The following is a 26,491-nucleotide window of genomic DNA, read 5'->3' as shown; positions in this document are numbered from 1 at the left end:
GTTCCAATAACGAAACGTAACTCTGAAAATATATTGAGAATAGGACCCATGTTTATATGACATTTTTTTGCTCAGAATGTCTTCGGAAATAAGCTCCATAATGGATGGTAAATCCTCATGAATCACTCTGTATAATTTACAAGTCTTTACGAAACTACTCCCTGATAAGAGTGAATGTTAAGAAAACGTATTATATGTAATAATTTAAAAGGAAAAATATTTAAGGAAAATAATTTTTGGTAAAAAAAAAATTTCCAATCTTGCTTTGAAACTCGAGAAGTTCATTCAGAAGTGCATTATAGGAAGCAGCGGTATGGCTTTAATAAAATCAGTTTTAGCTAAAATATAGTTTTTATCATATTTGTTTAAAAATGCTTGAATATGTTCATATATTAAATCTCGAAATTCTGTCAGATTTATATTTCTTTTAGGAAGAAATTTCTTCCAGTGAAAATTAAAGTCATGTTCAGTAATGGGTATAAGATTCTGCACTCTCATTCCGATTCTTATACCTGTATTATTTATAGAGACTTCTACTCTACCTCACCCTTAGTTATCTCATTTTAAATCAAACCAGAGATTTAATTTTTAATTAAATATTTGTAATAAAGTACAACTAATAAATTATATCTCATTTCAAGTTAGTTATCACTTGCACCATTTGCCATATTTTAACAAATATCCTGATACACCAAAAAATTCCATTCTGACTCATTCTTACTCCTCCTGTCACTACGTAATAAAAGAAACTATCCCAATTTCATTAACACTTATGTGAATTGAATTCCTAAACTGCACTAGATTAGAAGTGATGTATAATGCGACATAAATTTGAATTGTTGAATATCTTTTTTCATTAATATAAATTTCTTATTGTAATATCTCTAATTAAAAACTTTCACATTACATTTTCTTCGTAAATGGCATTTCATCCATCATAATGTGGGGCAATTTTTAATTTAACTTCTTTGTGAAACTATTCCCCAGTGGAAAGTAAATTGTTATTATTAAACAGTCGCAAATTGCTTCTAGCATTAATTTTACTATCTCATACTCACGATTAAGAATGCTAATACAATATTTTTTCCTCCCAGTATCTAAACAATTTAAACAGTTTTCAGTAAGAGAAACTTAAACATTCAACACTACAAATTAATAATCTTCAGCAGCAATGAATATCACAATTAGAAATATTCTATATCTTACATGTCTCCTAATAATTTAAAACTAATCTATTTACATTACCGGTATAAATGCTTATTCCGAAGCTGAAAGACTATGTTAATATACAAATTTCTATTGCCTCGAAATTTTTGTATATGTTTATATCATACCACAGTCTAGTATATATAGTCACGAAGCTTGAGTTGTGAGGGTGCTAGGAACAATAGACTGTGCCAGTAATATTTCGCATTGTCTGTAATGAGGCGATATTAGCAATCCTAGTGGTTAGCAACTATCTATGGATGCATATTTACTACATATTGAGCTTCGTGACTGTATATACTACACTGTGATCATACCCTCATGCTTATGCAAGTTCAAAATGAGCTTGAAAAAGCATTCTGCTGATGTTGTCGAAGTTTACGTCATATTAACAAACTCGAGACAAATTGACTGAACAAGGAAAGATTATTACATTGATGTCACAGACCTGTTCTGATATTCTTGTCGAAAATACATTGAAAATAAGAGAATGAACTCTCTCTTTCTACTTGAGCCTGTGTTGCGACTACAAGTACCTGCTTCGCTAACAATACTTAGCTGAAGTAGAATGCTGGCGCAGTTTCTTTTCTGACTTTATGCTCGACCATGCCGAAATATAGTAATTATACACCTGGTAGCAGCCCTTTAATGGACCTCATTAAAGTTCAGGTTTTCCACCAATCAGAAAGTAATATGAAAGCGTAAGTATCGATTATTCTCGGATATGCAATCGAAAGACAACTAGCGAAACGTCATGGAGGCTGGAAATCCAATACTGTCGCAGAAGGTTATGTTCTGTTACTATAATAATTAGCGTTAATTGTAAATAATATTCAAATAAATCCAATTTGTCATCTTGTTTTTCAATGTCTAAATCAATTTCCAGGTTATATCCAGTGGCGTAGCATGAAATTTTGAGCAGGGGAAGCTAACTCAAGTTGTCTTTCATGCAATATGAGAAAGCGTATTACAAAAATACAGTCTTAAAATAAATAGTAGTCAATTTCAAGTCAGCAGTCGAAGATTGGTTGGAACATCGTAAGTAACACCAATAAGGCATGACCTCAAATGATACGTAATAAAATATGATTTCACGGTTTACACATATCTCTTAACAAATAGACACGTATACGTATAACATTAGCTCACTCCCTGTCATACTTAGAGAAATCACAATATTAGTATCATTTCGTAAGTATGCGTCTGTCTTTTGGTTGTGTCCTTCATTGACAGCAAGGGAGTCGGTCATTTGTTTTTTAAATCACACTTTTGTTCGTAAATCAGTTTTGATAATACAATTGTCCTAAAAAAATTCAAGTAAATTAGTGTCAGGAACTGATATTTCGCTCATTATTTATTATATCAGCCACAGTGCACACTAACACTTCAACTGAACACAACTGACGAAATGGGATAACTCGGAAACTACTTATTTTAAATGTTAAAGCTAGCTTCTTTGCGAGCCTTGCGACTAGGGTAGCTTAGTTAGAAAGGAATGGAAAATGTGCGGGGTGGATTACACAGAAGAAACCAGTCTGCTTGGAAGCTGGTGTGTGCAGGCTTCTTGTTTACTACTGCATCACAAATCATCCTGAGCTGCCGCATCACAATATTTAACGCGTAAATATAAATTCTATTAAAATTAATAAATAATTTTCTCCATAAACTGCAGGTTTATTATGAAATTATTATTAACTGGGGAAGCTAAGCTTTTTAGCTTACATTGACGCTACGCCACTGGTTATATCAAGATTAATGTTCTTTTTAATCACTAGATTATATCAAGGTCAATGATATTTGTTCCTCGGAAAAAATCAATACTTTCGCGTCTGCGCACATCTCACAATTTACGAGATATTGCATAATGTCACTTTCGCTCCCCAGTCAGATAAGAATAATGTGAATACTTATGAATAATTTCAAGTTAGAAATATGGTCGAGCATAAAAAGTCGTATGAAACTTGCCTATAATGGTAATTAAGACACTCGTATCAAAATTATGAAACTCGCGCTCGTTTCATAAACATACTCGCGTCTTAATTACTACCATTATAGGCTCGTTGCATAATGTACTATTATTTTACAACTGTAATACACCACGCAGCAAGTCTTACAGCTTTGAGAATCATATATGAGCAGTATGTGAACTACTCAATATTTGACAATCGTGTTAGAGCAACTGAGTGATACCGAATTCGAATCTGGGTATAATGCATCACATTCCGCGTGTATAGTATCAGTGTTTTGTTTGTTATGGAGAGTAAAACCATGACAAATGCAAAAAAATTATAATCACACCTCAAAAATATCAGACTGACATTTGATTAATTTTAAGTTTGACAATAGAAACAATATCATAAAACTTAAAACTTCTAATAAGTATCATACATCGAAGAAAAAAAAACATTAAGCTACGAAAAAAATTAAAAGAATAAGTCGCTCAACATTTGTAAGTATAAGGAAAATGGTGGAGATCCAAAGCCAAGAGCACTAGCGAAAAAAAACTTTATAAGTAGCCTATTACCCCTATGCAGATGTAAAGGTATAGCTGGAAACTTAACGTACGACAGGAGACTATACAACGGTGACATCATTATTTCAAAACAATTTTCCGTTAAAAATTATATTAGCCAAAATGGGGAACCAATTGAGTATTTATACATTATCTCCAAAAAAAAAAAACTCTAACTGCATTGAGGGGAAAGTCATTTTAGATATACTACAAATTTGAAAAGAAAAAAAAAGGTCCCAATTTGGGGGGGGGAAGAGAACCAGGACCTACAGTAAAGAGAGCTATGTTCTCTTATTTTCGAAGCCCTTTATGAAGTCTGTGACATTAATGTGACCTCTTTCATTAATTACTACATTATAAGGAAAAGCGATATAATTTGCAAATCTAATGAGTCATCTCGCACGAAAGTTGTTCGCAAGTCTTGACTATTCACCTAGTTACTATATTTTAATAGATGTTTAGTGTGAACTTTAACATGTCTCAGAAGATGACCACGATCTGCAAAACCTTTCCCACATATTTCACATTTGGACGGTTTCTCACCGGTGTGACAGCGAACATGTTTCACAAGATTTCCACGTTCAGCGAAACACTTGTCACACAGGTCACATTTAAAAGGCTTCGCACCAGTATGTATACGTTCGTGTCCGACTAAACTTCCGCGCGCTGTAAAGCCTCTGCCACAAGTATCGCACTTGAACGGTTTTTCTCCAGTATGACAACGCACATGTTTAACAAGATTTCCACGTTCTGCAAACGCTTTTTCACAAATTTCACACTTGTATGGTTTTGAACCCGTGTGTATACGAATATGACTTACAAGATGTCCCCTTTCCGAAAAACCTTTGCCGCAAAATTCACACTTGAACGGTTTCTCTTTCGTATGATGTCGCACATGCCTAATCAGTTGTCCTCGTTCTGGAAATCCTTTTCCACATACCTCACACTTGAAAGGCTTTTCACCAGTGTGAAGCCGTATATGTCTCATAAGGTCTCCTTGCTTTATACAAGCTTTCCCACACGTATTACACTTGAAGGGGTTTTCCTCATTGTGAAGTCGCGTGTGCCTCATTAGAGATTTTCGTCTAGGAAAGCCTCTACCACAGACAGTGCAATTGAAATCTTCATTCGAATTTTCCGTTGAAGTATTTCCATTTCCTTCGCAATACTTCTTCCAGCTGCAATGCGGAAGTACATTACAACATTTCAATAATGACTTCCAACTAAATATCACCATTAACCATTTCCCTGATTAACCCGAGTTAACTCGGGTTGCTAACTTGTGTCAAAATTTATTATCCCGACTTAACTCGTTTGAGTCCCATTTTCGCTGCTACGGATTATTATCCCAAATATATAACTTTCCATCCTTCCATTAACCTTTTCCTTACTAGACGGCTACAGAAGTTAGTGATATTGCTACATCTGGTGGTGTGTTTTGTACTTCTTCCTTGCGAGTGGAATTCTATGCTCATATAGCATTCACACACAGTAGTGAGTAGATGCTAGTTATTTTGGGCGGTTTCTGTTTGTGTTTAGTGTTTTTTGTGCTGTTTTGTGTAAAGATGGATCAAGTTAGTGATTCCGAAACTTTTGATCAGGAATATATTCCTGTAGAAGATTAGGAAATGAAACATCGTTATCAGAAAACGAAGTTATAGACAAACATACAGATTCAGATTAGTTGATGTCGCGTCTTTTCGACAGTGATTTGAATAGAAGACATCTGGTACCACTTCTTCTGCACCTCCGAGGTCCCCATTCCCTGAAATTTTAACATTGTTTCTGAAAACGATAATTCTCAAATTTTAAAATTATTCTTTGATAATGACCTCATCAACATTATATTCGAGGAGACGATTTGGCATGCTAATAAGTGTTCATAGAATGCTGAAAATAATTCGTGGCGGCCTACTACAGACTCTGAAATACGTGTACTTTTGGGCATAGTGATACTGCAGAACATTATTCACAAACCTGAAGAACATATGTACTGCTACAAATATTCAATGACTGCTACACCATTCTTCCCAAAACGCTCCCATATATGAGATTTGTCAAACTGAAAATTCCTGCACTTCGTCAACAATGAGGACTACGACCTGGAAACCCACCCAAATCTGAAATTAAATGAAGTCTGGCCTATTTTTCGGAATCTTGAAGACAAATACACTCCCAACAGAGATGTCACCATCGAAGAGAGCCTGTTGATTTATAAGGGGCGACTAGGATAGGTACAGTATATATCACTAAAACGAGCCAGGTTTGGGATAAAGACATATGTGCTCTGTGAATCTAAGAGTGGGTATGTTTAGTCCAGTATAATTTACACTGGAAAAGGAACCGTTCTTGACGACTGCAAGGATATTCCAATGTCTAGCCAAGTAGTCATGACACTTGTAAAGTCTTTACATGGCCGGGACAATTGTGTTACAACTAACAATTTTGCACGTCACCCCAGTTTCCAACATGCATTTCACACACTACAGACACTTACGAGGCTGTGAGAATGAGTAGGAAAGAGATGTCACCAGGAATGAAGAGAACAAAGCTGAAGAAGGGTGAAACTGCGGCCTTACCTTCCAGAGGGGCAAGAACATTACCCTCACGTTGAAGGATAAAAAAGATGTGGTGCTTCTTAGCACAATACACAGCGCTGAGATAGTCGTCATCAAGGATGATTTGAAGCCGAAAATGGTGGGCGACTATAACAACTCAATGGGAGGACTCGACAAGGTAGACCAGCACTTGGTAGCTTATCCTGTCCCGCGAAGTAGTGGAAAGCAATATTATAAAAAGATCTCCTTTCATCTTCTCGAGTTGGCCCTGTGGAACTCCTACTTTTTGTATACGATATATGAAGGCAGGAAGACACCCTTGGACTATCGAATGGTGGTAATTCGTAAGATTTTCCAAAAATACACCCACTCAAGGCAGGATGGCCAGGAAAATCGCCCAACCCACTTCGGCTTACAGGTAGACACTCTCCAGGAGTTATTCCACGAAATCTGAAGAAGAACAACCAACCAGACAGTGTTTCATGTGTAGTATTGTGAGAGACTAAAAATACAATCAATTTCGACACAAGAGCAGATACTACTGTCCGGAATGCAATTTGCCACTGTGCGTAATACCCTGCTTCGAGTCTATCACACAACAAGCAACATTTAACACCTTGATAACAGCACTGGTATTGTACCTCATAAATTAATCCTTAAAAAAAACATAAGTTTGTAATTAGTTCAGGAGAAAATCAAAGTGGGACAGCTACCAGAGCTGGAATCAAGGTGCACGAGATAACTCGGGATAATAATTCAGGTATGAATGTATGTCTATTTCATAATGATTTTTTAGGCATGTAAGAAAATTAGTGATGCACAGTGATTCTGTAATATTAAATGACCTCTATACAAAAATAAAAAAATATAACACTTTCTTTCAAAAAACTGGTAAAATATATAGTAAGGGAAGAGGTTAAACCAATATTACAATATCTTGCAGCAATATCTATTTATTTGTGCAATTCCAATATCTTAACCTGAATCTGAAATTCGAAATTACATTATTTTACTGCAAAGACATGAATAAAAGAGACAACAGGAACAGAACAAATCTTTATTTCCTAGAACGTATCTTGAGATATAACACAGTGAATTAACTTTATGGCAGAGTGAAAAAAGAAGAAGAAACTGCTTCTTTTCTTACTTTTCGATTGTTTTTTGTTACAAAGAAAACGGAAACTTCTCACCTCACAAGGAAAAGAATATGTGCAATTTAATTACACATCTCCATGTAATTTAATAATTGCAGAAACTAAAAGAAGTGCTATCAAATTTTTTAAATAAATTATAAACAAATTACCTATTATTAAATGTGTAACTTAAACCTTGAAAGTCGTTTCATTTATTAATTCAAGGAAACTTGAATATTTAACAGCCGTAATTTCCTACACAGTTTTACACACGAGCCTTTTATGAACACTGTACAATAAAGTTAAATTATCGCACACTTCATGGCTTACTGTATTACTTTGCCATAACTTGTCACCACAGAAACAATGAATGCAACTATGTTATTATTAATGTTAATAATCAATCCATGACCTAATGTAATCTACTAGAGATTCTGTTTTCTTTTGGATATGATATATATTTTATTATGAGATTAAAATAAATAATTTATTTTATAAAATGTGTATTTTTGTCATTGTAATAAATAAAATTATGTAAGCAACTTGCGCGTGGCATGGACTTTCTTGTGCTCATGCAATCAAACTCACACTGAGCATTTTTCCACTTGTGCAAAAATATTCCATTTAATTTAAAAGTTACATAAACATTATTCGAATTTCTTTCCACTTTCTCTTTACACAAAATATTATTACAAGCTTAATAAATCACGTTTTAAAAGTTATTGTGCACAGAAAAAATACAACAAATACAAAATAGTCACAAAATGCAATTTATATAATGAAGCTATGCATGTTCCATTATAATGTGGCAAAAATAAATAATATTCTTAATAATTATAGTTGCAGAAATGCATCTGTCAGTCAAAATATTAGATAAAATTTATTCCCGATTTACCACGCAGATCGTCTGTAGCTGCATTTAGATTGGCAACAGGTCATGACTGTTTGGCCAAACACCTGCATAGAATTGGAATATATCAGTCCCCTAACTGCCCATTGTGCAACTCAAACCAAGAACTGGATTCGGAATACCTCAAAATCTGTGCTTCAGTGGCTGACCATGACAATCTTTGAAAAATAATGGAGTGCAAGAGGTCAAATGATTTTATTGTCAAATGCCTGGCATTAGAAAACAACAACAACAACATTTTCTGTATTTCATAATTAAGATACTGGGTACCCAACATCTATATAGGTTTATATATATTTGATTGTATCGTTTCAGCAAAAAATAATGATAATTACATTTATATACTCTAATGCAGAATATTTATTAGTATTGTAACATTTACACAATTTCTAAGTTGGAGTGAAGAACAACTTTTCAACTTACATGTATATTCATAACAAAAATTAGTTATTTTATAGCTTCAGAATTTTCTTTTATAAGTATTTATTATAATACTTTACCTTTCTAGGGCCTCCTCTCCTTCTTCTATCGTCACTTCAACATTCATTTCCTCATGCATTAAAGTTACGTCATAGGCTTCATCCTGTGTAAAATTAAATAGCTCAAATAATTGTCAATCAATAAAGAACATAAGCAAAGCATGAAAAAATCAATTAAATGTCCTATATACTACTTCCGTGGTGCTTCAAACCTCAGGAGGTTTACAGCTTCATTCATAATATCCTATATAACAGCAACTCTGTTTACTATGTAGTGCACAATTTTGTACAGCTCACCTGATGAAATGTATATGCTGCAAATTGAATAGTAATCTGCATAGCTCAACTGATGAATAAAATTGTTTATGCTTGTAAATTGAGGTAATTTGCACGATGTGTATTATCAATTTTTGTTGTGCTTTTAAATTGAATTAATTTGCTTGCTATGTATTATATGTTTATAGCTCAACTGATGAACAACTGTTTAGGTTTGTAAATTGAATCATGTGCTTGCTAAACACTTTTTTTTTTTTTTTTTTTTTTTTTTTTTTTTTTTTTTTTTTTTTTTTTTTTTGCAGAGCCGACTCGCTAGCCTGCTGATCCAAGGCTGTGCTCGGGCTTGGGTTGGATCTGGCTGGATTTTTTTCGAGGTATTCCCCAACCATGGGGCGAATCCTAGGCCTCACTTCATCCCGCCAAAAAATTGTAATCTTGTAAAATTTTAACTTGTTTCACATCTTAAAGCTTCAATACTAATGTAAGATCTATGGAATACAATAAATGAAATTAAATGAAACTGATGAAATGAAATAATTAAGAAACTTTGCATAAACTACAATAAATTAATAATTTATATTGGGAAAATTTATAAAATTTAGTAGAAAGTTAATCATTTTTAGGTATTCGAACAACGTTTTTCTGCATAAAGTTATTTTGACAAGAAAATAAGAATGTTAATTAAAAATAAGGAAAAACTAGAGAATGCTGGGGTTTGTACTGAAATATCCGCCCTTGGGCAGAACAATATGAATGAATGAATTTAAAATATCCAGACACAATGTGTATTCTAACTGCTACCACAATGACAGAATCGACTTTTTGTATCTAGTGAAGCACACGCTTGGTACAGAACCTAAGAGCAGTGTTGCAGCTAGTAGCATTCGCCTCCCCCACACCCCAGATACAGACAGCAGTTAGGCAGGCAGAGATTTTGTGTTCATTACTGATACACATGAAAGGAAGTGTTCACAATATCATGATAAATGAGCTAGAGATTTATATGGCAACATCAGCTTGTCTTGACTTGTGGCACCAGTAAGGGGAGTGACGAATCCAGTACTACTGGCTCATCCATGCTGGTAGATAATAAAAGGGAGTTATAAAATAAACATTACAGAGCTGTCATGTCGGTTCTTTTACCACGAGGGTTTTGAGGTATATTCGACATGCATTACATAAAATGAATGGATAGAATAAATGAATAGAATGATAGAATAAATGGATCGGTGTCGGGTAGAGTTCCCGGGTAGCTCAGTGGGAGAGCGTTGGTACATTTAACCAAAGGTCCCGGGTTCGATACCCGGCCCCGGAACAATTTTTCCCTCGAAATTATTCAAATTAACTTTACAGGGAGTTATTCCTGAAAGCTTAATTTGCATAATACACGTCACTGTACGTAACAGAAAACCACAATTTAAAGTCACACAGAGTTAGTGTGCACTCAAATGTTGGTTGCTTGACGGTTGTCAGCCTGCTTTGAGGTCTGTGGATATAGAGGGAAAAATTGGATTGGTGTCGGGTAGAGTTCCCGGGTAGCTCAGTGGGAGAGCGTTGGTACATTTAACCAAAGGTCCCGGGTTCGATACCCGGCCCCAGAACAATTTTTCCCTCGAAATTATTCAAATTAACTTTACAGGGAGTTATTCCTGAAAGCTTAATTTGCATAATACACGTCACTGTACGTAACAGAAAACCACAATTTAAAGTCACACAGAGTTAGTGTGCACTCAAATGTTGGTTGCTTGACGGTTGTCAGCCCGCTTTGAGGTCTGTGGATATAGAGGGAAAAATTGGATCGGTGTCGGGTAGAGTTCCCGGGTAGCTCAGTGGGAGAGCATTGGTACGTTTAACCAAAGGTCCCGGGTTCGATACCCGGCCCCGGAACAATTTTTCCCTCGAAATTATTCATAAGATGAGCCGTTCAAAGCAGAAGTGATGTAAGTCAAAATTGGGTAATGAGGTTTAAAGTAAAAATTCTGTAAAAAGTAGCAATTAATATTCAATTTATTTAAACTATTATAGTCAGTGGATAGCATAAAGGACATATTAACTGCTATTTTGCGCTGTATTTTACAGAATTTTTACTTTAAATCTCATTACCCAATTTTAACTTACATCACTTCTGCTCTGAACACCTCAAATAATGTTGGCCAATTTATCATATAAAACTAATTGTAATCTGTTCCAACATATTATAGTCAATTCAAAATGTATGACAAATATTACGATACTAAACAATTAACAAAACACTGTACCACAATTACTTGAATCTTGAATACTCTACACAAAAAATAGAAGTTGAACAAATAAAAAGATATAGTAATTGTGTTTTCCGGGCTAAGAGGCCTTGGTCTACTAACAATGTTACATCCAGACGTTTTGTCTACAGCTGCGATAGACATCATCAGTTGGAAGGCTCTCTAAGGAGAAGTGATCTCCAGTGACGACTGGTGCTACAACTAGTTTCTTGTCATAATTTTTAGGGGGATTGAGTGTGGCTTATTGTTGTCTGTGCAGTCCATGGTAGGGATTCCAATGCTTGGGTTATGGACTGTGGTGTTGGACTGTTGGGAGTGATGGGTTTCGTGTGTATGTAGTGGACATATGGGAGGAACGAGACATTACAGAATGGCAAAATGAGAGACTTTAGAATAATGGAAAGTAAGGAAATTATAACTGATGTACCGGTATTATAATAGAAAAAGTTAGTGACAATGTGGATGTGTGAGAAGAATAAGCAATAATTACAGTATAATGGAAATTAGGGAGAATGTAACAAACATATTACATTGAAAAGATTATAATGGTATAAGTGGGAGCAATGAGTGATTATAGAATACTACAGCTATAATGGAATGAGAGATGAATAAAAGAAGAAGAGAAAGAATGATAAAGTGGGCCAACAATGCACAGAATAATATAATGCATTGAATCTATGCTTGGAAGACATAGAAGAATAACTGACGACCTGAATTGACAAACATCCCAAGTCCAAAATTTACCGAATTTGACTTTTTACCTGATATGTGTTGTGTTTAGCACAGACTACCATCTTGTAAAGAAAGAATATCCCAAATCCGACTTTAAACGCGTGTTTTTTGATCATACAAATATTTATTTCAATATTCTTATACGGTAAGTCTATTTAGTTTTCTTGCTCTCCTCAACAATTTATTTCAATGGACTTGGGATGTTTGTCAATTCAAATCTTAAATTATTGTAAACAGAACATAATAAAAATTAAACAATTAATTTTTAGTTACATTGCAGTAGCTTATACAAGCAAATTAATTCCCACTTACCTCAATTTCTCTCTTTACTTGTACCAATTCTTCTCCAGGATTTATTCCCAATGAGGATTCTTTTTCTTTTTCATTCTGTAAAACAATACATTGTTACTAATGTAATATTAGTACAAAATTTTAACACGTGGAAATATTTACTAAAATAGCAAAATTGTCTTTTGTTTACGACATAGATTTCATGCAAATACTTCTAACATATTTTATTATTTTATTCAGATCTTCCAAGATTAATACAACACAACATTACTATCTGATTAAAATACTTTACAATTTACAATTCATGTGAAATGAAGACGTAGAATGTAATAAATTCTTTAATTCAAGCTGAATTTACATCAACTCTACTGTATTCTACCTATCTGGTCTAGTGCATTATGTGGGCCTGTCTATTACAGCACACAGTCTCACTCTGCAAGACACATGTACGAATAAAATTTCTTCACAACAAATCTCATTAAAAGATACTGTTAAAAGATTAGCCTCGACTTAGAGTTAATATCTGTGGGAGATATACCATTTTTTTTTTAATTAATAAGCGTCCCATAAAAACACTTCCTTACTTCTTCCATAGCTTTTTCCGACACAAATACCTGAGGGAAGGGCCATGCAATAGTTATTTACGATATGAGCATCGTAACATTTCATATTACAATACGAGACTGAAAAGTTGTCAAACGAGGCCATAGGCTGAGTTTGACAACCAGTCGAGTATTATAGGGTAATACTATGAAGTTACGATAAGTATATCATAAACGTTTTATCCACTTTGATAAAAAAAAATTTAATAAAAGTAATTGTATTATTTTTATTAGCCTTGAACAAATCTTTTGTGGAGAGGCGATTATATTATTATTAGTTTATTCCTGTGAGAAGCAATTCGTTTATGTTTGTTTTATTTGTTTTGAACACGATAGGTTTTGTTTATAAAAGAAGAACAGCAGTACTAGAAGAAATAAACAAACATTATTAAACTGACTTCAAACAAGGATTCAGATATTGAAAATGTTGCAAATTCTGCAATTCAATGTTTAGTACTATTGAAATCCAGCATAAGATAGAAAGTGGAATAGAAAAAATTTGAAGATTGATGTTCCAAGATAAATGTAGAAAGTGTGTTCGTTACGCAACTAGTTACGTAATAGCAGTACATTGCCTAACTAGTTGCGTAATATAAGTATCATTACCTAACTAGTTAAGTAATGAATGTGTTTACAACATTTTTATTACATAATCAAAATGGATAAACTCAAGTTGATAACAACTGTATGGAATGAGCAAGGGTGAGTTAATGTTTCGAAAATAACGAACTGCTTGACATAAAATGCTTATTAACCACTGTTATATGTCTGAATTATGATCCTACTGACACCATGTGCACCTGTATTGCAGGTCACGTCTGCGGTCCTTTCTGACAGACTGCCGTGGTTGTTGTGTGTCACATTCATCATTGGCCTTTGTAAATATATCATAGCCAATTTTTCAGTGCATTATTTATTTATTGATATTTGAATACTGTTACTATTATCACCATCACCATCATCATCATCATCATCATCATCATCATCATCATCATCAAAGAAGAGTCCTGATAAAAGGCTCTCTCATCCAAAACATTTGTGAGGCCTGGGATTATATATCAAACCCAATAAAGTAGTAGCAAATATTCATGTCTTCAGATTTCTAGGCCACACAAAATAAGTAATTTACTTCTCCTGTCACAACCTATGGTACCATAAAATTCAGTGATTTTTTTTATTGCATTATTTTACGACGCTGTATCAACATCTAGGTTATTTAGCGTCTGAATGATATGAAGGTGATAATGCCGGTGAAATGAGTCTGGGGTCCAGCACCGAAAGTTACCCAGCATTTGCTCGTATTGGGTTGAGGGAAAACCCCGGAAAAAACCTCAACCAGATAACTTGCCCCGACCGGGATTCGAACCCAGGCCACCTGGTTTCGCAGCCAGATGCGCTGACCGTTACTCCACAGGTGTGGACTTCAGTGATATTTGTTCACCTTGTTCTTACATTGCAATTTCAATTCAAATTCAATTTAATAGAAAGATGCAGAAAGAGCACATCCAACAATTTTAATATTATGTATTATTAATATTGTTGGATGTGCCGTTTCTGCATCATTCTAGTCAACTGCTGTAAAGTCCCCACAAGCTTTTCAATAGCTGCCTGTTTGAAGAGTGACACACATGAACCTTGTGGACCTCATTGTGCAAAGTCGTAAAAATATTCCTGTTCCGCCTCAAACGTCAATACTGAAGTATTTTTAATCAGATAGTAAATTAGAGTTGAGATGTAAGCTATGCACATATCAGCAGGTTACAATTCTACACATCCATTGCTGTGCTTTTCTTCATGCACGCTTGCAAAGCTTCCATATCAGTGTTTATCCCACTATTACTTACAGTCTACATTTTCAACTACAACCATCAAAGGCCTCTACAGATTAACAGATTTGCAGGAATATTTGTCCGCAAGTCAGAAATTTTGTGCGTATGAAATGACTACATTAAAACCTTACATGATTTCTAAATGCAGACTGTCTTCATTATAATTGCTTATTAATAAGTAAATCAAAAGTTTCACCCACTTATTAATTTAGGAGCATGAAATTCGACTCACTTCTGCCTCTCTCTTCAATTCAGACAACACCTTTTGCGAAGTAATATCACTTTTTTGGATATTAGAACTCAGAGGAGACTTGCCAACTTTTTCTTCTTCTTTCTGAAAAATATATGTGATCTGTCAAATAATGCACAAGAACAGATGTTTATTTTTTGTTATATAATTCAATTACACTTTTAGTTAGAATTGCCATCCAATGTCAGTAACTAGCGGAATGATGAAGAGGAAAGTAGGCATTCAAGTGAAGTACCAGTATTTATGATCTATAATAGCATTTCAAATTTGGTACATACTTCATTTTCTCCTTGAATTAAAATAATATTCATTCTTAATAATTCCAAGTAGGTCTGCACTATTACACAAGCTTTCCTTTATTAACATTTTAATAAAATATTGTATCTTTATACAAGAAAGTTCCTTGCACCATAATTTACATTATTTTTGACTGATAATCACTTACGTTTTTCGTTTTTTATGTACCATGGGAACAAAACGTATTATGGTTTTGCTCTAAAATTAATCAGTAAATAACTAGAACTTTTCATTACTTACTTAGGCTACTTATGTATGGCTTTTAGGGAACCCAGAGGTTCATTGCCGCCCTCACATAAGCCATCCATCAGTCCCTATCCTGAGCAAGATTAATCCAGTCTCTACCATCATATCCCACCTCCATCAAATTCATTTTAATATTATCTTCCCATCTACGTTTCGGCCTCCCCAAAAGTCTTTTCCCCTACAGCCTCCCAACTAACACTCTATATGAATTTTTGGATTTGCCCATACGTGCTACATGCCCTGCCCATCTCGAACGTCTGGATTTAATGTTCCTAATTATGTCAGTGAAGAATACAATGCGTGCAGTTCTGCATTGTGTAACTTTTTCCATTCTCTTGTAACTTCATCCCTCTTAGCCCCAAATATTTTCCTAAGCATCTTATTCTCAAACGCCCTTAACATCTTATATATACCTAAATGGAGACTTTCAGTAACAGCTAACAATCATATATTTGGCTTTTAAATTTTATAATCATCTTCCAGTTCATGTAACAAGGTTGAAGAGGCAGAATTTTATGAGAATTATACCACCCACTTACTAATTAAAATGTATGCAAGGCATACCAAAAGCCTAAACTAACCAAACCTAACCTGTCACTGGTAACTCGACCATACGAAAACTCGCATGCTATCTATCTATGTACTTACAAAAAAGCTTACATTCAAGGCATGCGATCCCACCTTTCTGTCAACCACTTCTTTCACAGCAACTTTTCACCCTTTTTCCAGTACGAATTTGGCATCACAACTCTTGTTTAGGGTGCGTATGACTCGACTAGAAGTCAAGTATAAAAATACATTCTAGCTTTCTTTGATAGCGCAATTGTAGAGAAATACCATAAATGCTGTATTTGGTACCATTTTCTTTCTTAGATTCATGCTAAAAATCTTATAAAACTAGATCTCCAAATACTGAAAATTGATGCTAGTTTATGTAAGATAGGCAACACATAATACTAAAGCACACAAGGTCTAGCTTCAAAGATGAACTATTGAACATGATTCTGCAATAACTATAGATACTGCCAATACTCTCCAACCTGAAATTATAGGTGCACATCTGGAAAGAATATCAAATACAAATGTTTATGGTTTCTTTGAAAATTAGTGTATTTTTTTTTTATTTTAGTAGGTTATTTTACGACGCTTTATCAACAGCTTAGGTTATTTAGCGTCTGAATGAGATGAAGGTGATAATGCCGGTGAAATGAGTCCGGGGTCCAGCACCGAAATTTACCCAGCATTTGCTCATATTGGGTTGAGGAAAAACTCCGGAAAAAACCTCAACCAGGTAACTTGCCCCAACCGGGAATCGAACCCGGGCCACCTGGTTTCGTGGCCAGACGCTCTAACCGTTACTCCACAGGTGTGGACAATTAGTGTATCTGAGACTTCTTCACGGACATGCAGTGCCAACATAAATGTCTGGCTTCTTTGGTAGCAAGTATATTTATGAGTCCTCTTGACAATAAGCGTCAATAAAAAATTTAGATTTCTTTGGAAGTGAGTGTCTATGAGTTCACACTCAACAGAGATGAAATGTCAATTTAACTGTTTCTCTCTTTGGAAATGGATGCATTTAAGTCCTCGTGACTGATGTGAATAGTGTGTTAATTTTATTTTTTTTTAATTCATTGTTAACTCTGTAGCATCTCTTAGTGCTTTATGGTTGTGCTCATGGATGGCATTACCATATGTGTCAACAATTTGACAATGAAACATGTGTTCAGGTTTCTGCCCAGTGACAGAATTGATATATTGAATTTTAATTAACAACCTGACACACTCGCAATCACACTCACATTCCTACAAATTTTCAGACTCTAGACACCCAAAGAACTCTTCTTCATCAAGGAAAATTCCCCGAGAGCTGATTCCGGAAGTCAGATCTGAAGCCAGCATGCCAACCACCAGACCACGGACGCAGTCGAGAGTGTCAATTAACATGATTAACCCAGATGTGCCGAAAATTTTTCACTGAATGGCAAATTTTATGTGCAGATGCAAGAATAATATGACATAACTCCGCAATGAATTGATAAATTATCATGAAATAAATACTTGGTATATTATCATAACAAATGCGCAAAATGCAAAATAAATGAGTACAGTAATATATATATACAAAATTAACAAAACAGGTCCCACACTGTGGTGCATCAATTTGCCCCATCAATATCCAGGCATACCATACCACCGCTTATTTTACTTGGATGCTCCCCATCCAACCCACAGGCAGTAGTGCACCGCAGCAGGCCTCAATAGCCTCTACGAAATGTCAATTCTATTTCTTTTTTCAAAACAGGTACACATAAGGCCACTTAACAGATATTTAAGGAATGTAAATCCAAATAAGGTAAACACATGATCTCAGTATGCACGATTTGCCATTCTAATATTTCAATATTTTTATTTGACATTCTTATTTTTCATACTTAGCTCCTTCATAACTGAATTCCATGAACCACCACATCTATACTTGTTTTTTTTAAAGATGGGACATGACAGGCGCATTGCGATCGGAAAAACAACTGAATGTCACATAGTGTGGTAGGCCTGTTGCTATGGTAACAACGGTTGAGTTGCCAAACTTAGTTTCCATATGGCAAGTGCTTAATAGCTCTCTTGACTACATTTATTGTGCACACAATGTTAGCATTGGCACGTTTCATCTTTGATTCTCTGTCGATTTTTGTATTGTTTTCTTACCTTCCCATCAATTGTCAATGAATGTTTTAATGTCAGCCATCTTAACGACAATTGCTAGCTACCATCAGCTGGCAGCGTGGTAGTCCCTATTGGCAACATGGCACTGTAGTTCCAAGCTCGGCCGCTTAACTGTCATGTCCCATCTTTCAAAAAAACAAGTATAGTAGTACAGTGGTTACCATACTTGCCAATCAGTCCACCAGTTCAAACCAGAGTGACAAAATTCAGAGCATATTTTCTTTCGAAAGAAAACTAAAACTATGTCTCTGTAGAACGATAGCCATATGTATTTGCAGGGTAATATCTCGTGAGATAAAAGAAACCCTTTATCGAAAAAGAGGGAGTTACACTAGAGAAATTGGGGCGCAGTAGTTTTCGAAAACGACAATGTTTCAGAGACTTTGAAAGAGTTATCACTATAAAATATATTTATATTTATATAGAATGATAACCTCAGAGGTATTGATAGGCATCATTTCTAGGGATCTTTACACAGAGAAAAATAGAAGAACTACTCGTTTATTTAGTTATTAATCTGTTCTGGAGGTTACGAGGCAGAGAAACATTCTTCTTTGCATTCTCCAAATGATATACCAACAGAGCTAAACGGTACACATTTATAAACGAACCTTTCTATATTTTCATAGCAAACACAATATATTACTCACCTTTTCATTTTTGTCATCTAATAATGGCGAAAAGATGTTACTCCGCACCTGTTTCACTGGTTCAGTGATAGAGATATTGTTGGAATCACCATCTTTTATCACATCCATTTTAACTGAAAAGTCATTTAAGATTATCAAGATAATCTTCAAGTTTAATTAAATTAGCTATTTTATGCATCAACAAAAACTTAACACTCAATCAATAATTTTTTAAGTTAATTACGATAATTACAAAATATGTTCCATCAGACGATTCGTTCACAGTTCAGTAAGAGTTTTTTACAAATAATAAATACCAATATAGCTATTTCATAATTTATAGCAGCGGCGTGCTGTACATGGAAGGCAAGGGAAGCATTAATTCCCCTGTTCATAAAGCGCAAAAGCAGAAATTTATTGCAGTTTCTTTTTTTACGTACGGAATACTTAATAAATTTTACAAGAGAAAGAGTTCGTCCAAAGGGCTGGACTCGGGAAGAGTACCCAAAATGCTCATTGCATTTCCGCGTTGAATTGCAATACTTAAACGTTGACGCAAATAAATAGTGCAACGACGATCACCAGTAATAGAGATCAAAATCTGGCCGATTTGAGATACCAAAACTTTAGAGTCATGAATCCAAGGACCGAAGGTCTCCACAGCAAAGGGGACAAAGATATAATTGTCTAAAAGATGAGCATATTTATTGACTTTATTTTTCAAGGCTAATTCAGCAGCAGATGCTGCAGAAATTATATTTTAATCATGAGAACTATGAATTCTATAATCGTAAAAGTCACAAAATTCTTTCTCTGAGTGCCTGTCCTGGTCGAGGTGGATTCGTTATTGATATTGAATAGTCAATTTATTGTCAAGAAATTCAGACACCTAGAGTTATAGAACAAGAATTAATACAAGATTTACATGAGAATTTACAAACTCGTTAATAATATAAAACAGATTATCAAGAAGCCATATTTTAAGAACAGATTTAAATTTACTTAACTTCATAATATGGACATCTTTTAGTAATTTATTGAAGATATAAATTGCATTAATAAAAGAAATACAGTACTTTTTACTTTTGCTTAATCTAACATGGGGAGGAACTAAAAGGTAATTATTCCTGGTTGGACTATGGAACTGAGACTGTAATTCCAAATAGTGTACATTAATTTTAGTAAGTATAAGACAATTAAACATAAGTACTGATTAACAACTGTGAGAATATTAAGATCTTTGAATAAAGAGCGACAATGTGCTACATAAGAGGAACCAAAAACAATACATAAGGCCTTCTTTAAGAGAATAAGAATTTTGTCAACATTTATATTATTACCCCAAATGTATATACCGGTACCATAATTTACAATAGGTCTACTATGGAAGAAAGCAAAGTAACATTGTCGAAAATATTCTTTTTTTTTTACTTTAGACCAGATGACATAACAAATATAAAACACGAGATAATCTACTATTTAGTTTAAACACATAATTAACATGTCCATCCCAGGTCAGTTTAGTGTCCAAAATAATTCAAAGAAGCTTAACTTCTGATACAAATTCAACAGGTAGGTACATGCTTCAAAGTAAATAATAAATGTTGAGTTTTATTACTATTAAGTTTAAATTCATCAGACTGAAACCACAAAGCTGCATTACGTAAAGACGTTTCCATAAAAAGGTTCAAATCGTCAAAGTCACGCATAGAGGAAAACAGGAACGTATCAACATCAAATAAAATTGAATCACAGTTAAGATTAAAAGGTGTACCATTAATCATAATTAGCAAAAGCAATGGGTCAATAACCGAGCCTTGAGGAACACCATCAATATTAGCCACATTAGATAATGGACAAGTAAAACCTATTAGGTCTAGCTGTTTACCTTTAATATCATAGTAATGCAATTTGGAACAAAGTAATGGGTGAAAAACACAATCAAGCGCTTTAGAGAGATCACAAAGGACAGTCATAGTATTTTCATGATTCTCAAAACCCTTAATAATAATAATCAGTGGCGCTACAGCTCGTGAAGGGCCTAGACCGACCAGCCGGCTGCTGGCCTCACGCCCACATGCCGAAGCAGAGGTGGACGATCATCCAACCAGAATGGAGGTATCGTGTGGTTAGCACGATGATCCCCCCAGCAGTCATAGCTGGTATTCGCAACCGAATTTCGGTACCTATCGTAGCTCCCCAAGTGCATCACGATGCTGGGTGAGCACCGGTCCCATACACTGGCCGAAATTTCATGAGAAAATTTCTTCCCCCATGAGGAATCGAACCAGCGCGCATTCCGTAACACGAGTCCTAGGCGGGATGCCTTAGACCACGACGTCACGGCACGGGACCAAAACCCTTAATGACAGACTCAATCAAGTATAGAACAGCATCAAGTGTATGTAGACAAACCTGTACGAAAACCATATTGAAAGTTGGTAAATAATTAATTATATTCAAAGTACGAAGCTAACTGTTTATGCATAACAGTTTCAATAATTCCGGAAAAAATGGGAACTACAGAGATTGGCCTGTAATTTTCATATAGGCCTATAGTTGGATCACCCTTCTTGAAAACTGGAATTACTTTACACTTCTTAAGAATCTGTGGAAATGTGCCACTGAAAAGACAGTCATTTATATAAAAGGTCAGAGGATCTAAAATACCTATAAATAATTATGGACTTAATAATATCAGCATCTAAATCATAAATATCTTTACATTTAGAACATTTTAGATTGAAGACTATTTTGAAAATATCTTCCTGAGTTATAGGAGTCCAATTAAAATTGGAATTTAAAGTTAACTGAGAGTTATAAAGTAAATTCGTAGATGAATCATTGCAGGAACTAACAGTATCAGCAATATCTTTAACCGAGTTAATAAAAAAAATTATTATAATGCTTTGCACTTATTAGTAGATCTACTAATGAAAGAAATTACTGGAAACCACTCGCAGTAATGAGGACTTCTATACCCAGGTCATCAATGATTTTGCTGGTAACAAGAGGAGAATTGCTTTGGTCTTCAAATATATCTAGGTGACTTGATTGTTATCAGTTTTGTACTATAAGTACATCCTATAAAAATTTGTATTATTGTTTCCCTCACATAAAATTATACCGCACGCCACTGATTAATAGGAGGTTTAACGTACTTACATCGGTTTTTCATTTTCTTTCCAATTTCATTTATTGCATTCCATAGATCTTATATTAGCATTGATCATATATCATATCATATCATATTAGCATTGAAGCTTTAAAATGTGGAACAAGTCAACAGTTATACAATACATTTTTGGCGAGATAATGCTTTAAGTAATAATACTGGTAAAAAAAATTTTGTTCATATTTGTTCTTTGGTCAAGGGCACAAATTCAAGAAATAATTTATCTTCATTACATTCAAATAAATTGCCCTGGATCGAAGATTTTGGAAGCACCTTCAGTTTTCGATTATTTGGTCCACAGTGCATGCATTCATTGTTCAGAATCAATCGACGATTTGCGGCACAAATTAAAGAAATTACTATTTATTACATGAAAATCACAGGAACGCCATTTCGTAGCACTTTATAAAATCACTCGGATAGCTTAGCAAATGCAAGGGAACAGCTCCAGTGTGCTATGGTATAATGCATACTTAAACTGTTTCACCACAAATTCTGTCCACATAAAATACTACTTTCATTAATTTTTACTCAATTTGTACCGTATTCATTTTTACAAAACAATGCTCGTCTTTTTTTTAACAGTATTATTCCAAAGGCGAGTAGACTATTTACCCTGGACCTAAAGTGTAATACAAATGGAGTAAAAATTAGTACCTACCTAGTTTCCTAGGTTATCCAAGTGATTTTACAACGTGCTATAAAATGGCGTTCCTATGATTATCATAACTTATCTTCATTGCATTCAAATATATTGCCCTGGCCCAAAAAAAAAAAAAGAAATAAACAGAATTTTCGATACCGAATTTTCTGTTTGAAAGCAAAACCGACATACGTACATGGTCACGTCTTCTCTCAATGTACCATGTTCCTATGTCTTGTAATATTTTTCTCATTCTTCTGTGTACTGTTTACTGCATGTACTTTCACATAGAATATAATTACAATATGTAAACAGAAGTAGAATGGTTGTAACACCACAACAAATTGCAATGAAAAAAAAAAAAAAACAAATGAAGTAATTATGAAGAAAAAGCTAACCTCTACAATACATGCACAATATAGACGTAAATTCATATAAACAATACATACATAATTAAAATATTATAGTCTATTCAGCAATAACTTCAAGAACAATCCACGTAGGCCTAATACACTGCCGAAAAAATCCATTCTTGTACTTTGTTTCCAAAACAATACCATCTTTGTTACACACAGTAATTTATATTTGTTAAGATAGAAGAAAACTGTATTCTGAATTCAAAATTACGAAAAACTTAAGTAAATACACCGAATCTTAGGACGTAAATGTACAACATACGATCATATATGCCAAGGTTCACAAATATTTTTCATTATCTTATAAAAAAAAACAAAGGAAATATCGTATCAGAAACAGAACATTACCGTACAGAAATGTAACCTTGCGGATGTTCACGTTAAGTTATTTTATTGCTGTAAAACAGAAAAATTATTATAATAAAGGTTAATTTGCTAGGAGACGTCGTTGCATATAGACCACTTTTACACTAAACCTAAAATTTGTTTTTGCAAGATATACTAAAACCCTAAACTAACCTAACCTTTTCCTTAATCTGTGATAGGTTAGATTAGGTTAGGTTAGGTTATACGATGAAAGAGTAATGGAACGGAGAAAAATTTTCTCCGGCGCCGGGATTTGAACCCGGGTTTTCAGCTCTACGTGCTGATGCTTTATCCACTAAGCCACACCAGATACCACCCCGGCGTCAGACAGCATCGTCTCAGATTAAGCTCCAACTCTTGGGTTCCCTCTAGTGGCCGCCCTCTGCACTACGTCATAGATGTCTATGAACGTAGGACCGAAGTCCACACATGTGCTGAGGTGCACTCGTTATGAGTGACTAGTTGGCCGGGATCCGACGGAATAAGCGCCGTCTTAACTCACGAAGTGCATCAGCACGTAGAGCTGAAAACCCGGGTTCAAATCCCGGCACCGGAGAGAATTTATCTCCGTTCCATTACTCTTTCATCGTATGATGACGCAGAATATCTGCATGGAAATATCATATGTACTTCAGTACATTAAAATAATATATATGATATGCGTAAATCACTTCGTGATTTAAGACGGCGCTTATTCCGTCGGATCCCGGCCAACTAGTCACTCATAACGAGTGCACCTCAGCACATGTGTGGACTTCGGTCCTACGTTCATAGACATCTATGACGTAGTGCAGAGGGCGGCCACTAGAGGGAACCCAAGAGTTGGAGCTTAATCTGAGACGATTCTGTCCGACGCCGGGGTGGTATCCAGTGTGGCTTAGTGGATAAAGCATCAGCACATAGAGCTGAAAACCCAGGTTCAAATCCCGGCACCAGAGAGAATTTTTCTCCGTTCCATTACTCTTTCATCATATGATGACGCAGAATATCTGCATGGAAATATCATATGTACTTCGGTACATTAAAATAATATATAGGTTAGGTTAGGTTACGTTAGTGTTTTAGTATACGTTGTATACACTAAGGTGTCAATGAGCTCATGTTGAAATTTCTTCTATTGCAGACGGGTCTCCAAAGTAGATAGACAAATACAATAAAAAAAATTAGCTGCTCGTACTAACTGTAAGTTTGCTAAATTTAAGTTTCAATAAAATATAATAGTAAAAGTGAGCAGGTAGCTCTGGAACTTGAGTAGTACCAGTACTGGTCTTTTGATAGTGCTCACTCAGCTGTGGTTAGCTGGCGAAGAACATTGAGTGCACAAGGTCATCTCGGATGTCGTGTGACAATGTAAACGTTCATTCACAGTGGATGGCTATTCAACTACTCTCTCCAAGTATGCGCCATTGTTTCTTAATGCAACATTCAATGTACCCAGTACCGGTAAGTTTCACACCCTTCCAGTCAGTGTGATCAGTTAATGTTTTATGGTACGGTATTTTTTATTGGGTTATTTTACGACGCTGTATCAACATCTAGGTTATTTAGCGTCTGAATGAAATGAAGGTGATAATGCCGGTGAAATGAGTCCGGGGTCCAGCACCGAAAGTTACCCAGCATTTGCTCGTATTGGGTTGAGGGAAAACCCCGGAAAGAACCTCAACCAGGTAACTTGCCCCGACCGGGATTCGAACCCAGGCAACCTGGTTTCGCGGCCAGACGCGCTGACCGTTACTCCACAGGCATGGATGGTACGGTATTTGTCTATCTTCTGTGAAGATCAATATGCGCAGTTTTAGGGAAGATTTCAACCTGAGCTAGTTAATATTCCTTTGTTAGAGTGCCAAAAGCTACCTTGCTTCTCAATTATGGTTCATATGTATGTGATGGCATTGTTGTTGTGCTGTCGTCTTTGGAATTTTTGTAATGTGATGATAGGTATGGTACCTACCTTTCTCCTGTATACTAATACTGAAATGACAATGGAAAACTGATCAAATAAAGACAATTAAAGAAAGGGGGACTCCAAAAAGAATTGCTAGGTCATTGTCAAAAAAAAAAAATGCTTCACTCGAATTTACTTACTTCTTACTTCTTAATACATGTGTCCAGGTACGACGTCCACTGTAGATCAAATAATATCCAATTGTTCAGAGCTGCGGATTGGTGAGAATTTCATGTAACGAGTGGTTTTTCATTCTTTCCTGCAGCTTATGGTTGGTGTCATTACAATGAAATAGGATGTGTTCTAGTGTTTCTTCTTCTGTTAAACATTTTTGACATAGTGGTGACTCTGATAATTTAAAGCGATGTAAATAAGATTCCATAACAAGGCGTCAAATTCACTCGAATTTAAACACTGGTGTCCAATGTTTGAGTAAATACATGACATTTCTCAATTATACTCCTTCATCGATAGTAAATAAAATTAATTTAGATGTGTTTCGAGACTTTCATCGTAATGTGACCAGAGTTAGGTTTTTGGGTATTCCTGTTCTTATCTATCTACATTCGGTGTTGAGCATTCTAAGTTACACAACAGGCTTGGTACAGACAGAGCATCAAAACTTGTGTTCCTATATAAACATTTCAATAAGCAGAAACCTTTAAACACAATCCAAGATGAAGAAGCTATTTGAAAATAATTGACCGAGTTTTCACCTATTTGTGGTTTTGAAGTGTTATTAATTCAGGCCAGTGTATAGAACCGGTGCCTACTTAGCATCGTGATGCACTTTGGGAGCTACGATAGGTATAGTAGGGAGCAAAGATATTGGCGGGTCGTACATAGCACATTTTTGCACGTACCACCCCCTCTCTTCTGACCTGTCCATTGGGATGACTGACTGGCAGTGTGACAATGCGTTCGGATGTAGTTGCTTGCAAGCCAATCGTTGTGTATTGAGAGAATAGTCATCGTAGCTGTTGTCTGTTCACTGTGTACATATTCAAA

At 35.1% G+C, this 26,491-nt stretch overlaps 1 protein-coding gene and 1 non-coding gene across 3 annotated transcripts in view; one reads left to right on the top strand and one right to left on the bottom strand.

Moving 5' to 3' along the window:
- LOC138693169 (zinc finger protein 480-like) overlaps positions 1-23,438 on the bottom strand; it is a 50,846-nt gene extending 27,408 nt beyond the window's left edge. Inside the window, exons 1-5 of one of the 2 annotated variants that reach the window (XM_069816881.1) lie at positions 23,206-23,438; positions 18,960-19,072; positions 15,022-15,123; positions 12,380-12,454; positions 8,820-8,902 (exon numbers count right to left, since the gene is read on the bottom strand). In XM_069816881.1, the coding sequence (XP_069672982.1) occupies positions 8,820-8,902; positions 12,380-12,454; positions 15,022-15,123; positions 18,960-19,067 (368 nt within the window). In that variant the 5' untranslated portion in view covers positions 19,068-19,072; positions 23,206-23,438. Of the gene's footprint in view, positions 1-8,819; positions 8,903-12,379; positions 12,455-15,021; positions 15,124-18,959; positions 19,073-22,952; positions 23,102-23,205 lie in introns of those variants that run through there. The other variant, XM_069816889.1, reaches the window with a different exon arrangement.
- TRNAN-AUU (transfer RNA asparagine (anticodon AUU)) lies at positions 10,318-10,389 on the top strand. The gene has a single exon. It is a non-coding gene; the product is annotated as a tRNA-Asn (tRNA).
- Positions 23,439-26,491: the final 3,053 nt, after the last annotated feature.

This window comes from Periplaneta americana, chromosome 2 (genome assembly GCF_040183065.1).
Source record: "Periplaneta americana isolate PAMFEO1 chromosome 2, P.americana_PAMFEO1_priV1, whole genome shotgun sequence".
In the NCBI taxonomy this organism is placed as follows: domain Eukaryota; kingdom Metazoa; phylum Arthropoda; class Insecta; order Blattodea; family Blattidae; genus Periplaneta; species Periplaneta americana.
Note: the sequence above shows the minus strand (reverse complement) of the source record. Positions and strands in the feature narration are given on the sequence as shown.